General features: G+C 31.7%; 1 protein-coding gene across 7 annotated transcripts in view; it reads left to right on the plus strand.

Moving 5' to 3' along the window:
* The window catches only part of Tm1 (tropomyosin 1), a 190,298-nt gene that overhangs the window by 26,454 nt on the left and 146,166 nt on the right, over window positions 1-17,678 (plus strand). For all 7 annotated transcript variants that reach the window (XM_075382502.1, XM_075382503.1, XM_075382501.1 and 4 more), the window contains exon 2: window positions 7,411-7,681. In XM_075382502.1, coding sequence (XP_075238617.1) covers window positions 7,442-7,681 — 240 coding nt within the window. In that variant the 5' untranslated portion in view covers window positions 7,411-7,441. The remainder of the gene's footprint in view (window positions 1-7,410; window positions 7,682-17,678) is intronic.

Genomic DNA, 17,678 nt, shown 5'->3' on the forward strand with positions numbered 1-17,678 from the left:
GCTTTACTTGACATCTCCAGACTGGATGGGTAGATTCAGATAAAATTTGGAACGATGTTATCTGAATATGAGGCATTGATGTCGCTTAATTTTTTGTATAAGTAGTAAAAATGGTGGGGAGATTTGAATCTTAGGGTTCCTATGTAGCAAAATTTTGTTCAAAAGGTAGAATAATTTTTTACATTTTTTTTTTTTTAATATTTATATACTTTAATATTTCACTTAATTTCAAGTAGCAGTCTTTCGAGAATGAAGGCAGCCAGGAATATGCAACTGTTTACCCGTTATTGGTTGTTTTATAATTGTGTAAAACATCTGTAACTTAAAAAATTTCACTAACATTTACATGTTTTCATTTTTATTTTTCTGGAAAGCAATTTCACTTTACTCGTTGAAAAATTACGTATGGCTTGTAAAGTTATACTTTTTGGTGGAATAGGCATTCTTGTTCCAGAAAATAAATAGTTAAAACAGGAGAGTAACTTCAAGATCCCCTGCAGAGGGTCCTATTCCAAAAAATTACAATTTACATCCACAAAATTACAACTCACAAGTAACAGGTAATTTTTTAACTAGGAATTATGAAGTTGTGTTACAGAAAAATAAAAATGAGAACTTGTAAATCTTAGTGAAATTTTACAAGTTACAGGCATTTTATAAAATTGTAAAAGAATCAAAATATTTATAAAAGCTAACTAAGAGTTGCGTAGCTCCAATTACCAAGGGTTACACCCTCAACAAACTACTACTTATGAGAAAAATTAATTGAAATATTAAAGAATATAAATATCCAATTAAAAAATTATATAGAAAAGATTATTCTACTTTTTGAGTAATAAATTAAGATATGGGAACATAATTTTCGTATTTCCTTGCCCTCTTGAGTGATCGTGACCAAAATTGAGTCGCAGCAATGCTCCATTTACAGAAATAATTGCGTCAAATTTCATCCGATTGGTCCACCTGGTCAGGAGATATCAAGCAAAAAGGTCGCCCAATATACATATATATATGTCTGGACATATCTCCTGGAATTTTTTAATGCTAAAATTGTATGTTTTTGTTAGAGGGGGATCAGGATCTGCAAAAATACTGACGTGGAAAATTTGATTCGATTAGCGTACTGTCCCTTATACAATTTAATTATACAATAAGGAAAGTAAAAGTACACGTCTGTAATTATTCCACGTAAAACTAACCTACAAGTTTACAGGTTATGAAAGGTCAAATTTTATTATTGTGGTGCAAGTGTACAATGATTGAACCGGGATACTTTAGTTAAACGAGGCAACTGCGGTGGACAAGTAATTAACACAAGTCTAAATATTATTGAGAAAAGTTTTATCCTGAAGTTTATCTTTAACAAATATAAGAAATATTAATTCATTTCATTATAAATAAAAAATGTAATTTTCAGAAATATTATTTTCATCTATTCTTTTGTAAGCGGAACTTTCTCATCAATTTTTTCAATCGATGTTAGGGAAGATTCTGTGAAGTCTTTTTCTTAAGGCTAAACAGAAAAACAGAGAGAACATGTTATACTGGTGAAAATAAAGAAGAAAGTTCATTTCAGCATCGGTTCGGAAACGCTTCGTTAGCGAGCGTCGGCTGACGAAAGATTTTCCCGCGATTTCTGCGCCAAGTAAACAAACTATTGTCATTCTTGAATCCAAATTAAGTGGTAAATTTAGTCTTTTTTCTATGAAACATGACATGAAAAATTTTGATGTTACTCTGATCTTATTACTACGGTTTCTTTTGACTCATCCAGTCGAAGTTTTATTTGTGGATTAACATATCTTACCATTTTTTATTTTTTTATTAAAAAAAATAAAAAACTGCTGAAAAAAAAAAAGGGATATGATATCGATTTTGGGATAGTCAAACAAAATAAAATTGAAGTTAAAATAGTTCTCAACTCGAATCAAGGACATTTTTATTATTTTATAATAAATAGATGCGTTAAAGAAATATCTTTATGATGAAATATTATTGCTTTAATAAATGGCTAATCACTGTAAAAAGCGTTCTTAATGACCGTTTCAGTTTAATATAATAACTAATATGATCATTAGTTAAAAGTAATTAATTGTTTTCCTTTTTTTAAAGCTATTAAACTAGCAATATTTTGTCACTTATTTATTGTTTCCGGTAAACAGAAGATAGCAAATTAGTGTATTTAAAGAATTTTAATTACCAATTAAAAATAACACTACGATGGAAAAGATTAATATTATCGTGATATTAATATAAATGAGGCACAACGATTAAAAAAAAGCCGGCAATAAACTTGAACGGTCAAGTTATGCAACTCATTTTTTGAAAAAACGTTTCTGGCTTTTTTTAATGATTTTTATTTGAAGAATTTCTTTAGTATTTGTGCATTAACCGGCACGCATATTATTTTTTTTTTCATGCAACAACTCGATTATAAACAGTAATTACTGAATCTATTATTTAAATAATCTAAACATTACTGATAATTTGTCGAGGTTAGCGAGCGAAGCGAGAATAGATTATGTTTGTTTAATGATTCCGTGTACTGACGAATCGTACGGATGTCAACATAACCTCTCCTTATTTTTCTGTTTAGCCTCCGGAACCACCGTAAGGTATTGCTTCAGAGGGTAGATGAGGATAATATTTATGCATGTAAACGAAGTATAGTCTTGTACTATACTATAGTCTACTATACTATACTATACTATACTATATATATACTATACTATACTATACTATACCTTATACTATATATACTATATACTATACTATATATATACTATACTATACTATAGTCTTGTCTCAGGTCGACCATTCCTGAGATGGGTGTTTAATTGAAACAACCACCAAAGAAAACCGGTTTTAACGATCTAGTATTCAAATCCGTATAAAAGTAACTGCCTTTACTAGAATTTGAACGTTAACCCACAAGACCAATCCATTGGGTTATATCAGCATAACCTAGCCAAACATGCCCACCGGGCTGATCTAGTGGTGAACGCATCTTCGCAAATCAGCTGAGTTCGAAGTCGAGAGGTCCAACGTTCAAATCCTAAGGCAGTTACTTTTATACGGATTTGAATACTAGATCGTCGATACCGGCGTTCTTTGGCGGTTTTTCCCCTACATCCCCGAGCCGGACATCCAATTAAGTATACTCGGCTCGGGGACGTGTCCTTGCGACTGTAAGAGGGCCTACCCATTCACCGGTTATCAACCCGGCACAGCAGGTCAGCCTCCCCGGTTCCGGATCTTTTAATTGCTGCCTCTAATCTCCGATGGAAAAAACCAGGCGACCGAGACCCGGTCTCCGGCGGGTCTCGGTCTTTCCTTTTGCCAGCCTCAAACCGACGGCGCAGGAGCCGAAGCGTATCCGGGAACCCACACCGCCGACCGGGTCTCGGTCTTTTCATTAATCCACATCTAACGGAACCCAGGAGTCCCCGCACCATCACGGGAATCCACACACCAGGGCATGTGAGCCCTCAGGAACGGATCTGTCCACCCTGCCCTGCTATAAACTAAAAACCCCAGTCGTCTGAGGACTGCTCTTGCAAATATTGCAAAATTACGCCAGTTCCCGGACATATTCTTTGGTGGCTGGGTTTCAATTAACCAGACATCTTAGAAATTGTCGACATGAGACTGTACAAGACTACACTTCAGTTACATTCATACATATCATCCTCATTGATCCTCTGAAGCAATACCTGACGGTGATTCCCGGAGCAGCATCCTTTTTCATGGGAAATAAAGAAAGGGTAACAAATTCGAAATTAAAAAATACAATTTTAGAAATTTAATTAAAAAATTAACTTATACATATGTTTGAATTTCTATGAATGTGCTATCTTTGCTAAAAATAATTGTCATTTATTCTTAAAAAAAAACAATATTCACCTTTGCCAAATTAGGCAACAGACTTTATTATGATTTATTTTGTATTTTTAATACATTATTGAACAATTTGAAATACAATTAAAAAATTGTATTTAATTTTTTAAGTATCGCTGTTCATCTTGGTAAATAAAGCAGCGTCTAACCATTTTCAGCTCTCACTTTCTCTAGTAATCCTAGCACATCGTGGTTTTTTACCTGAAAAATAGAATTAAATAGGTCCTATAACCGTATCCCTAGTAATTTTTAAGAAAAGTATTATAAATTAACAAAAATTTGGTATCGCAAAATGCAATCTTTTAGGTTTGACGAACAACATGATTAAAATACTAGTAAACAAATAAAGTTTAGCAAAAAAATTTCTTAAAAAAAGTTTGACCTTTATTAAAAATAAAAAGACCGAAAGGGGCAGGAGTACGATACCGTATTACAATTTTAAACCAAAACAAGAATGATTGTGTACAATACAATGTAGTAATATAATGATTGACTAAACATTGATATTTTTATTAATTTATTGAACTGTTTCTATATCCAGTAAAAATTATATTGATTGCCTATTCTAGGTTGGAAAGATTAAAACGAATAAATAATCTCTTGACAAAATTATTCATCAAAAATTTTTTATTGTAAAAACAAAATTATTTTTATTTTTTTGCTCTTAGACAGGCTTAAAACTTAACTTGTTTTCATCGAGAATAGAAGTCGGTGTTATATTTCACAGAGATAAATGCTTCAACGAAATAAACAGCTTTAATAAATTAATGCCAAATAATATTTTCTACACTGCTTCTACCATTTATATATTACCTTCGAAATTAATTCATTAATAAATATTCAAAAAGAACAGTTAAAAATTAAGAATGCATTAATAACTTATATTAACTTTTTCTTATTCAAATCTGAACAAATATTTAACATCATATCTTTGATTTGTAATAATAAATTTGATTATACTGAATTTTATTACATATGTTTAAAAAAAGACAACAATACTGTTTACGTATTAACTCACCACAATATTTCCGCTTCTGAGAATGGCCGTTAAAGGTCGTTAATTATGCTTCCGTTGTCAGTTAATTTAAAAACAAGCAAACAACTATTGAATCATTTAAAAGATTTTCCAACCGATATATTTAAAAATACAATTCATAGATTCTGTCGATGAATTTTTAAATAATAATAACCCGCCGGGTTAGTCTAGTGGTTAAACACGTCATCGCAGAATCAGCTGATTTTCGAAGTCGAGAGTTCTAAGGTTCAAATCCTAGTACAGGCAGTTACTTTTGCGTGGATTTGATGGTGGATACCGGTGTTCTTTGGCGGTTAAGTTTCAATTAATCACACGTCTTAGGAGTAGTCGACCTGAGTCCATTCAGGACATGTTTACCGGTTCATTTTCACTTACATTTGCAGCTGCAGGCCTGATAAGCCGGTAGCAGTAATTGCATTTGCCTATACACATACAGCCAGATCTGGCAGGAAGCAGTAAAAACTGGTTGAAATATGTAATATAAACTAATTATAAAATTTCTCGTTCAAATAATTTTCATTAACGTCTGAATGTTGATTTAGTTTTTAGTTATTATAAAATCTGTTAAAAACGTTTGTTGTCTTTCATTTGTAATCCTCTTTATATTTATGATTTATATTGTCTTTATATTTTATGATTTTTTGTCATGCTTCTCCGTCAAGGTTTCTCTTGATCTATCTAAGCAAATGGTAGGGAAATTTCTTTTTTTATTTGTAGAGTGGCATATCTATTCATGATGTCATCTACATATAATGTACTATAATGTTCCGATCAGAGTAAAAATGTATTTTTATTAATATTTTTCCTTATACGGCTCCAGCTGAGTTTGAAAGGCTTCTATTTATAGAAAAAATCCAGAATCAGTTTAAATTTAGATACTGTTTCTCAATCGTTCACGAAATTCGACTCTCTATTTTATACATATTTTCTTGAAGATAGAATACAAAATTCACAAATAAAATTTAGATCAAAAATTATTTTTTTTTTGTTTTTGATGCGTTCTCGAAGTATGGAAAGAAACTCAATTTTTTACATCTAATCGTATCAGTGTCAAAAGCAAGATTAAAAAAAAAAACGTTCTACGACCGTAAATGGACTACATATAACAAAATTACCTTTTTTTTGTAAAGTTGGGTAAAAATAGATTTAATATTTTTTTCTAAAACAGATTACTGTTTGTGTTTAGATTTTCTAAAACACAATGTCCCCAAAACAATAATCCTATTTGAATGCCTATAACTCACTAAATTTTTGTTTTGTTTTTGATACAATATGAAGTAGTGGTAGAAGTACGACTAACCATTGAATAAAAACATATATTTCCCTAAAGTAGTACAGGAAACCGAAAACGTCAAGGGAATTCAAAGAGAATTTAGAAGGGAGTTAAATAAAGATCCACCAACGCGACTCGCTCATCGGAGATAAATTTGAATCAGGTGGAACTATTCAAGACATCTATAATCAAAGTTTTGGAAAGTTACGGGTATTTACCAGTCCCGCGAATCACTCATCGGAAATCATTCACTGATCATCAAAGAAATATGACTCACGAAACAGGAATTCAAAAATCGAACGTATGTCGCATTTTGAAGGGAGTCTATCGGGAAACTTTTATAACTTACCTTCTCAACGACAATGATCTTGATCAGAGAGTTGAGTTTCCTACAGTACCTGAAAAAAAATGTATTACCTGAAAAACTCGTGTATTATTGTGGAATACTATTTTAACTTTTCCGGGATTCCAGTTTGGTGTGGGTTATCAATATCGGGTATCCTATGGCGAATCCTTCCTTTTCACCGATAACGTTTACCTAAATTTCCTTGCTGCAGGAATCTCGATCTACGTATCGAAGAGGTGTATTTCTGATGAAGAGATTTACTTCCAGCAAGTAGAAGAGTGGAGACGTACTTTCCTACCGTGATATAAAGACTAGGTTCAAATCATCCGAATAGATGGATCGAGCGTTTAATTCCCTGAGCGATTGCCAGACCTCAAGTCGATGAACTGTTTTTTTGTTTTTTTTTTTCAAGGTATCTCAAAAATAAGATTTATAGCGTAAAACTGACAGTCGATGATTTGAAATAGGAAATTAAATTGAAAGACAATCTCTCGCAGTTCCAAATGAAGTGATTCGTATCGCTGTTTACAAATCCATCGATTCGCGTTATAATTTATATTTTGAAAATGTTGGAGATTAATATGAAAATTTACGAACATGCATGTTGGACTTAACTTATTTTCTTTGATTTCTGGTAATTTATTCTTATTGAATTTGTAAGTAATTTGTTTAGGATATCCTATAGACTTAGGTAGATGATTACGTTTTAAAAATCCTTTCTCGAAAATTAGAATCGCGCTTAGATCGGGGTTTTTTTTTCGCAACAATTCACATATTTTAAATTAATTTAATTTAATTATTATTTTGTCTTGTTTTAAAATAAGCATCTTTCTTATTTGCATATTATTTGTTGTACAGGTGAACCGCGAAAAAACAAAAATCAAACACCATGGACGCCATCAAGAAGAAGATGCAGGCAATGAAGCTGGAGAAGGATAACGCGATGGACCGCGCACTGTTGTGCGAACAACAGGCGCGCGATGCCAACCTCAGAGCCGAAAAGGCGGAGGAGGAAGCGAGGGCTTTACAAAAAAAGATCCAGACCATCGAAAACGATCTCGATCAGACCCAAGAACAACTTATGCAGGTCATGCAAAAACTGGAAGAGAAAGACAAGGCTCTACAAAACGTAAGTTATCGTTGATTTAATTTCTTATTTTTTACGAATTTATTGAATCAATTTATTTAATATATATATATAATATATATTAATCGATATATTTAATCGACATAATTTTAAGAGAAGAATAAATCATTGCCGTACTATAATATACAATATATCTTAGTTATCAAATGAAGAATTTCACGGTTAACAGTTTCGTTGTTGGCCTACTAGCATCAAGTTAATCAGCGATTACCTTCATTTGCTCGTAATTTAGAACTAAGGAGAACTTTTTCAGGACATATTTTTTGTTTTTTTAATTTTAAAAAAGTTTCCAGTCCCCGTTCATCCTGTCAGAACCGGTTGTATTATTTAATTCCGTAAGGATTAATATTAATGAGATATTTCAAGGGATAAAAATTAAGAAAAAAGTAATACTAATAATTTTTTTGTTTGTTAATTATTTCAAAAAAGGGTTATATTCTTTTGAAGGAAAAAAATTAATGATTTTTTTTGCGTTGGAAATTCTTTACAGTAAAAACTTTTAAGGATAAAAATTGAAGTAAATAAAATATAATGTAAATTCTTTGATCTATTTAAAAAAATATTCACCGAAAATTATTTACCCAGACGGTATGTATTTTCGATAGTTCACAGAAAAACGCTAAATAAGTCGATTGATTAATATACAAGCGGTTAACAAAGTATGACAATACTGGAAATAATTTTTCAACAGTTAAACATAAAAAAATTAAATTTAGGAGATCTTCCAAATCGAAACGATCTATTTTGAGATATGAGACCACCACAACTACCACCCACCCCCAGAAATAAACAAGTGAAAGAGTGGTATTGTGATAGATCATTTTAAACGCATTGAAAAACAACAATTTGACGTAAAATGTTTTTGACTACGTCAATTCTAAGCAAAATGGCGGCATTTAATTTGTTTGAAAATCAAATTTTTCATTTTATTTGAAAAATGATTTAAAGTACCTCTTAAATAAATACTCCTACCTCAAAACGATATTTCTTTTGCTATGAAACAACTGTTTAGGGTGTATATGAACCGATTTGAAATTAGTTATATGAAATACCGCCATTTTGGTGAAGGTTGTATAAGTCTGAAGTAACTTACATCAATTTTTTTACTTGTAAAACGAAGTAAAGGAAGTATTGCGATAGCGAAAATTTCGGTTTTCAGATATCAATGGAAATATCGATTTTCACCGTCCCTGAATCCATTTTTACTAGTTTAGGCGTGACGTCTGCATGTGCGTGGGTATCTCGCATAACTCAAAAACGATTAGCCGTAGAATGTTAAAATTTTGGATTTAGGACTACATCTAGTTGTGCATCTCCCCTTTTTATTGCAGTTGACTTGACCAAAAGTGTCCAAAAAATCCGAAAATCCAAAAATGTTGGATTTTGGAGATTTTCTTAACTGCAGTCATAAGCCCTCATTGAGAGCTTTCCTACGGTGATATACCGTATGATATACCGTAATGATGAAAATAAGTACCACTTATGATATATAAGTGGTACTTATTTTCATCATTTCCAGAGTTACAGCCAAATGAAGTTTTAATTGATGAAATATTTGAATTTTACAAGGGGAAGGCACATCGGTTCTAATCCGACTTCATATACATAGATACTTTTTTTTTTAATTTAAATATTTTTATTTATTAATAAATTATTAACCTCCGATTGTAAAAAAAATTTACAATGAATAAAAAAAAAAAAAAAAAAAAATGAAAAAAAATTGGAAGTTAGCGAAATAAAATTTTATGTTTCATTTTATTTCAGAAATTTTTACAGAGGTTAACAGTTATTAATAAATCAATATATTTAAATTAAACAAAAAAAATTAAAAAAATATATATGTATATGAAGTCGGATTCGAACCGATGTGTCCATGTTTACGGATGCGACACGTTCTCATTTACACCAGATAACTACTTGAGCGATGTGAAACAAAATCGATATATAATTTAATATAAAATGCTGATACGAATGCTGATGTCCGTATCAGCATTTATTTTATTTGCATTGGATCACATTCTTATATTTTAAAAATGTGATCCAATACAATTGTGTAACTGTCCACTTTATTAAAGAATTGGAGGGTTGTATCTCACTTTCAAATGATAAGTTTAAATGGAAGTTCAGAAAAAATGTGTATATGTAATTTAATAGGCGTACAAGGAAGTCATGTAGTATTCATTTCAGATTTTTTCAGTATTCTTTAAAATATATCAAACCCTACCCGTGCCATTTAAAATTCTCAAGTTGACCTTTATACTAGATGGTGCATACCGGTCGGTGTTCTTTGGTGATCGATTGGATTTCAATTAACTACACATCTCAGGAATGGTCGACCTGAGAAAAAAAAATGAAAAAAATTCACTTCATATACATTAAACACATCATCCTCATTCATCCTCTGAAGTAATATCTTACGGTGGTTCCGGAGGCTAAACAGAAAAATAGAGAGAGTTGATCCTTTAGCCTACCGGCTGGTATAACGGTTAACTCGTCATCACAAATCAGCTGATTTCGAAGTCGAAAGTTCCAAGGTTAAAAACCTAGCAAAGGCTAGGTATAAAAGTTACTTTTATACGGATTTGAATACTAGATTTTGGTTACAGGTGTTCTTCTTTGGTGGTTGGATTTCAATTAACCACACCTCTCAGGAACGGTTGATCTGAGACTGTGCAAGACTACACCTCATTTACATTCATACATATCATCCTCTGAAGTAATACCTTAGAACGGTGGTTCCGGAGGCTAAACAGGAAAAGAGAGAGTTGACCATTTTGGGTAATTGGCGCTGTGGTATCATATCCAAAAATGGATTGTTTTGAGATATAGGAGTATTTCTTTAATTTAATTTTATTTTCAATTTAACGGTTATCATATTTTAATAACAACTGCATGTAACGAAGCTCTCTGTAATACTAAAAGTTTTGATAATATAAAAAATGTATTCGTTTAACATTTCATTTTATTCTTTGTTTTTGTAATTATTTTAATTTACTCGGAAAATTTGTAAGTTTCGAAATTTATAAAATAAATTTGTAGTGGTCTGAAATATACGACGAGTAGTACCGTAATAATTTCTGGATGATTCATTCGACTTCACAAAAAAAAAATAATTCTATATCGAGAATCTCTTTTGGATTCTGTTTTAACGCAGATAAAGGAAATAGTTGACGTATATGTATGTAATTTTTAGACGATGAGTGTGCTTATTCGAAGGAATTTCTTTACGTATCATTTTACTGATTCCAATAAATAGAATTTGTTATAAGGAGATGCGCATCGTATCATACTTATATCTCAATCTTATTCAGTCAAATAACCAAATTAATTTATTTAAAAAAAAACATTTCTTGCTTTATTACACGACTACTCAAAAAGGAGTGTAATGTATTTCGGGTGTGTGTATGGTCACCCGCATTCTGTTTAATTATCCTATGTTAAAGAGCAATGTTTGTCAGCGGTATTTTATTTTGGCAATCTTGTTTTTTAATTTGCAATATTTATCTCTTGTTAAATTTTAGAGTTGTTTCAATGATACTGTATTCATTACTGTATAATGTATTCATTTAATTCATTGTAGTATTCAACAAAACAAATTTCATTACAATTTAATTTTTTTTAGATAAATAAACAGTTTATAATAGATTGAATATTTTTTACAAAAAAAGGTAGTTTTTTTGTTACGAAAGAACGGTGGTAATCAACAGCTATATTCATTAGCCCGGTGGAAATCGGTAGCGTATGAAAAGATGTCACATGGCTGACCGGGATTCGCACCCAAGACCTTTCGCACGAAATGCCGAGACGCTACCTACTCAGCCCCGGAGGTCGGCAAAAAAAAAAAAAAATATATATTTTGTATGAATAATGATAAAATTTGAATTTTTCCAATATACATGTATACTGATTTGGGCCGTTTAATGATGGTTCAGAGTTCAGTTACAAATTTTTACGTACAGAAAAAAAGATCCAGAGGTGCATTATGTGACACTTTTTAATATCGTTATTAGACACAATATGTCATGAAGTTTTGTTATAAAAAAAAGAAAAAAGTTTATTTAATTTGTTCATAAAAAAATAGTAAATCTCAGGTATACAGAAGACTTGGGTCTTGAGAGTTTTTGTTTATTTTTTTTTTTAATTTAGACTGACTTGAATTTATAGAGGAAAAATGTAATGTAAATTATTAAATAAAATTAATTAAAAATGTTTTTTTAATATTGCGATTTTGGACACATATTTACATATACGAGGTCTGTTCAGAAAATATCCGAAGTTAATTTTTTTAATTTTTATTATTAATTTTATGGATTTTTGTTCCTCCCCCGTCCCTTCAAAGTACTCTCCTTCGCTATTCACACACTTTTCCCAGCGGTGTTTCCACTTCGGAAAACAGTCCTAGATAGCTTTATTTCAAATGACCTTTAAGGCTGTGACGAATTTGCTTTAATGTCAATAGTCTCAAAAAAACGCTGATTCTGATTTCGGAAATAAGAAAGAGCCAGATTTCTCGATTAAGAAAAACTGAGGGAGGACAGTCATCTGATGTTTGGTACAAAATTGACGATTGACAAAGCTGAGTGTGCTGGCGCATCGTCATGGTGAAGGAACCATGAGTTGTCTCGCCGCAACTCCGGTCTCTTTTTGCAGATTTTTTCAAGTAACCGTTGTAAAATGCCTTGATAGTACGCACGGTTCACTGTTTCACCTCGAGATCCTTTGCCGATACTTTATGATGATTGAACTTTTGTCTCGCATCGTAACCGTAAACCCGGCTTCCATCTCTCGTTATGATCCTTTGTATGAATGTTTCATCGTCATCGTCTTGTTCAAGAAGTTGGCTACAAACGTCCACTCGATGTTCCATCTGTTGTCCTGTCATGAAGCGAGGAACAAACTTTGCTGCAACTCGATGCGTGTTCAGTTTTTCACACAAAATGTCATGGGCACGATCCGATTGAGACGCTAACCTCTTTTGCAAGTTCTCTGACGATCTTTCGGCGATTTACGCACCAGATCGTTGATTTTCTGAACGCGGGTGTCATCAGCTGAAGGCCTTCCTGGTCGAGGGTCATCTTCAGTCGACTGATGACCACTTTTAAATCGTAAAAACCATTTGTAAAATTGCATATGACTCAGAGTATCTTCTTCGTAAGCTTGTTTCAAAAGTTGAAATGTTTCTGTGAAAGTTTTCCCCAGTTTTACGCAAAATTTTACGTTGTTTCGTTGCTCCCGAGAATCGCACATTACAAAAATCTATACAAACATTTAAACATATTGCACTCAAATAATAATAACACGAAAACTAAATGAGATATAAAAAATCCAAAAATATGTGGTTACAGAGGCAGTTATGCGGAACACAATGCTGCCAATCGCACGTCACTAAAATCTTTGTTGGCGCGTAATTAAATATGTTCGGTTATTTTCTGAACAGAACTAATACAAAGTGTTAATAAAATGTGGGAACCTTCAAATAACTTTTCATCAGTTAAAGAAAAGTGAGATTTAGCAAAAAAAGCTTTTACCACTATCGATTTATTTTTCGTTATCAGCCTTCAGCCCTCACGAGGAATCAGAGCAAATAAAAAATGTTAAATGAAGGAGTACGGTTTAAAAGGCATTAAAAGATAACAATATTGAAGTAAAAAGCTTTCCATTGCAATTCTAATCAAAATAGTGGCACTTTAATGTTGTTTCGTAGCTGATTTCAAAAGTGGCTTATAGTACATCCAAAATAGTATATTTTTCTCGTAACAAAAAATATATCGTTTTGAGGAAACGATATATAAATATCGTTTACGATATATATCGTAAATATACGATAAAGTATATTTGATTTTTTTTAAGTGTTTCTCTAATGACCAGTTAATTTTTAAATTAGTTTGGAAAAACATTAAGTTACCACTTTTTTGGTTAGTGTCATATCCCATGTTTTTTTAAAGTAAAAGTTTTGTTTTTCAATACTCTAAAATGATTTGCCACATTCCTACTCTTTTGATTTAAAATTTATAAGTTAAACGCTTTCGCGTTATCATCGCCCGGGTCAAAAAGTAACAAATAAGCCCCTTCTCGGATATCAAAATATTAATAATATAAGGGTAAAACTAAAATGAAAACTGAGATAGTAATAAAATGAAATCTAAAATAGTAAAAGAAACAGAACAATTAGGATAAAATATGTAAAATTTCTGAGTTGCCTCCCCCTTGCACATGGGAGGATTCCTGTGTACTTGGCTTGCCATGGTCACATATTCAAAAAAGAAAAAAAAGTAGTTTCGAAATATGAGCATTTTTTATGTTTAACGGTTGAAAATTTATTTAACATTTCACATACGTTGTTAATAGTGCGTATGTGTGCGCGCGCGCGTGTATATATATTATAGTGAGTATGTGTGTGGGCTTGCGCGCGCGCGTGTGTGTACATTCTGATAGTATTAAGTATTAAATGTTGAAGTAAAAACCAGAGCACTAAGTGAAAAAATTAATGCTATGAACGTTAATACATTATAAAATATGAAATGAAATCCTGAACTAAAACCTTTACCACAATAGGTCATTTTTTAAATTATAATAAATAAATTTCGATCATAAAAAATTAATTCAAATAATATCGCGTTATTTGTAATAAAAGAAATATATATGACTTGTAATAATTGAAAAAAGTTAAGGGAGAAATTATAGTGACCGGTCTGTTGTCACAAGCCTACCTTAAAAGGTTTTCTCCGTACATCGTAACATACCATATTAGGTATCTTTAGTTTGCTCTGTAGACAAACTAAACAAACATCTGTCTCGTACTCTATATATTTATTTAAAAAGTTTATAATAAAATTTTATGAATTTAAGAAATCGTTTCTCTTAAATTAAAATTAATTATTTATTTATATAAAGTATTCATTCGTTATAGAAGACGACATATTTTTTTTAAATTTATTTATTTATTTAATTTTTGATAGATAAAAAATTAACTTTCATAATTTACTTTAATATTTAAATGAATATTAATTAATAAACACTTTCTAAATTTTGTTTCACGATAGGATTATACATTATACATCGGCTGAAATGAAATGCACACTCACTCATAATTTGCAAATGAAAAACGATAATCTAGTGGAACAAATACAAATACATTTCATTTGATAGAAAAATTTATATGTATTTTACCACATACTCATCATTTACAGCTACACATTTCTCCTGACAATGAACTGGTTTTTTCATTACTTCAGGAAAGAATGTCCTTGATCCACGACCTCACTGCGATCTTCAGTTCATCATCCGAGGTGAAATGAATACCGTTAATTTCCCTTATTAATTGCGGAAAGAATTGAAAATCGATGAGTATGGAGGGTTAGAATAGGTTCAGGTTTTAACTTTTCAAGACTCTCTGTGGTTGCTACGCGATGTGTGCCGCCGAGTGTTATAGAACTATCTCAGCGGATTGTCGAACACGACACATTCTCCTAAGGTGTTTTAACATCTTTAAATATCGTTTAGAATTTATAGTCGACTCGGCTTTCGCGTAGTCGATCACGTACACCTTTTGGAATCCCGGAACTCTGTAAAGCAATTTTTTTGTAGAGTTGTGTTTTGAATTTTTTTTTTGGTTATGATAAACCGTAATGTCGGTGTTCCACGATCTTCCGTTTTTCATCTGGAATGTAATCTCGGATGCATCCGAGTTTCGTCTCCCGTCAAATATTGAAAATGTATTATCTCCCTTGTCACGATAACGTTCGCGAGATTCCTTTCGTTATTCTTTGTTCTTTACTGTGAGTTTCCGTGGCACCCACCGCGAACAGATTTTACGGTAGCCCTCTCTCTTTTTCTGTTTAGCCTCCGGAACCATCGTAAGATATTACTTCAGAGGATGAATTAGGATGATATGTATGAATGTAAATGAAGTATAGTCTTGTACAGTCTCATTCCTGAGACGTGTGGTAAATTGAAACCCAACCACCAAAGAAAACCGGTATCCACGATTTAGTATTTAAATCCGCATAAAAGTAACTGCCTTTACTAGAATTTGAACCTTAGAACTCTCGAGGTCGAAATGGCCTGATTTGCGATGACGAGTTTACCACTATACCAAACTCGGATAGTAGCCCGGTTGTGCAATAAAGTGTCCCGCTAGTTCCTTCGATATCCCTATCTGCGTAGCGATACGACGATCATTTCGTTCGATTCATCCACCTATTTTTGGTGCTTCTCATCGGTCGTTTTCAAATTTTAAAGGTTTTTTATGGTGATGGAGGAAATTTGCGAATTTTTCAGTTTCGTTTTTATTATTTATACGGCTTAGAAAACACCTTCATAATAAAGAATGTAGCACTGAAATAATATGTAAACTTGAAGCAAAATAATTTGCAAAATTTTTACTCACACCGATTCAATTTTTTTTTTTTAGAATATATAAACCGTAAGTAGCAACACGTTTAAAATAATCAAATAGGGGCACTCTTATTACAATTACCTATAGTAAATATTTGCAAATTCTTTTTTGACTATCGAGTACTTGACTTATAATTAGCAAATATTTTGTGGTGAATTTAAGAATGTTTTAAAATTGCTTAAATCAAGTCATATTATTACTATAATTAGTATAGGTGCATGTTTCAGAATCATGAAGGGTCAACAGCATCATTGTAAAAATAAAAGTTTGTTAAAAATGTTCTCTCCTTCCCAAAAATGTATCGTTCCTTCTCTCTCTCTCTCTCTCTTTTTTTTTTAATTATTAATCAGCAGATTGGTTTGCGGAATGAGTTTCCTAAGCCTTCTCTCTGTTCTCAGCTAAGTTGTTCGCAGCATGAGTAATTCATTTCATCCAGGATCTGTCATATGTTCTCCAGTCTACTCCTTCCTGTGTGGTTTTTCCCTTTAATCATCCTGTCAATAATCGTCTTTAAGACCCTTTTATGTCTTAATATATGCCGAATTAATGTGTCTTCTTTTTGTTACAGTCTTTCAAAGCGTTCTTTTCTCGTTCATTCGTTTGAGTATCTCTTTATTAGAGATTCTATTTGCCCATCCGATTTTTAACATTCGTTTTTAGGACCACATCTTGAATGGTTCTAAATTCTTTTTCTCTGGAATTCCAACAGTCCGTATCTCGTTCCTATTAGTGTTACTGCTCCAGATGTATGTTTTAAGAAACTGTTTCCTTCTTTCTAAACTAATGTTGTTCGTATTTAATAGCTCCTTTTTTTCCTTGAACGCTCTCTTTGCTAGATATATCATTCTATATGTCTAAAACACAATAAAATATTATTTTATATCGTAATGTAACTATTCGGCCAAGAATTTGTTTTCTTTTTACAGAATAACTACATAATGTATTTGATTTTTTGGTTTTATAATGTAAGTCATAATATTATGTTAAAATACAATATAGTAAATTTTACTTCCTTGTACGAAGTAAAGTATTGTGATCGCAAAGAATTTCGGTTTTCAGATTTTAACGGAAATATCCATTTTGATCATACCTGAATCCATTTTGACTACTTTCGGCGTGACGTCTGTACGTACATACGTATTTATCTCACACAACTCAAAAACGACTACCCGAAAAATGTTGAAATTTTGGATTTAGGACTGTTGTAACATCTAATTGTGCACCTCTCCCTTTGATTGCAGTCGACTTGACCAAAAACGCCCAAAAAGCCCAAAATCCAAAAAAAATTGATTTTGAACGTTTTCCTAACTGCAGTAATAAGCCCTCGTTGAAAACGTTTCAACGATATATCATAAGTGGAACTTATTTTCGTCGGTTCCATAGTTATAACCAAATAAAATTTTAATTAATGAAATATTTGGATCTTACAAGGGGAAGGCACATCGGTTCGAAATTGACTTTATTTCCTTTATTTTTTTCTAATTTTTTTTTTTTTAATTTAAATATATTGATTGATTTATTAATAATTATTAACCTGTGATTGTAAAAAGTTTTTTATAATAAATAATAATTCAAAAATAC

The sequence above is a fragment of the Lycorma delicatula genome, chromosome 1 (genome assembly GCF_047948215.1).
Source record: "Lycorma delicatula isolate Av1 chromosome 1, ASM4794821v1, whole genome shotgun sequence".
Classification (NCBI taxonomy): domain Eukaryota; kingdom Metazoa; phylum Arthropoda; class Insecta; order Hemiptera; family Fulgoridae; genus Lycorma; species Lycorma delicatula.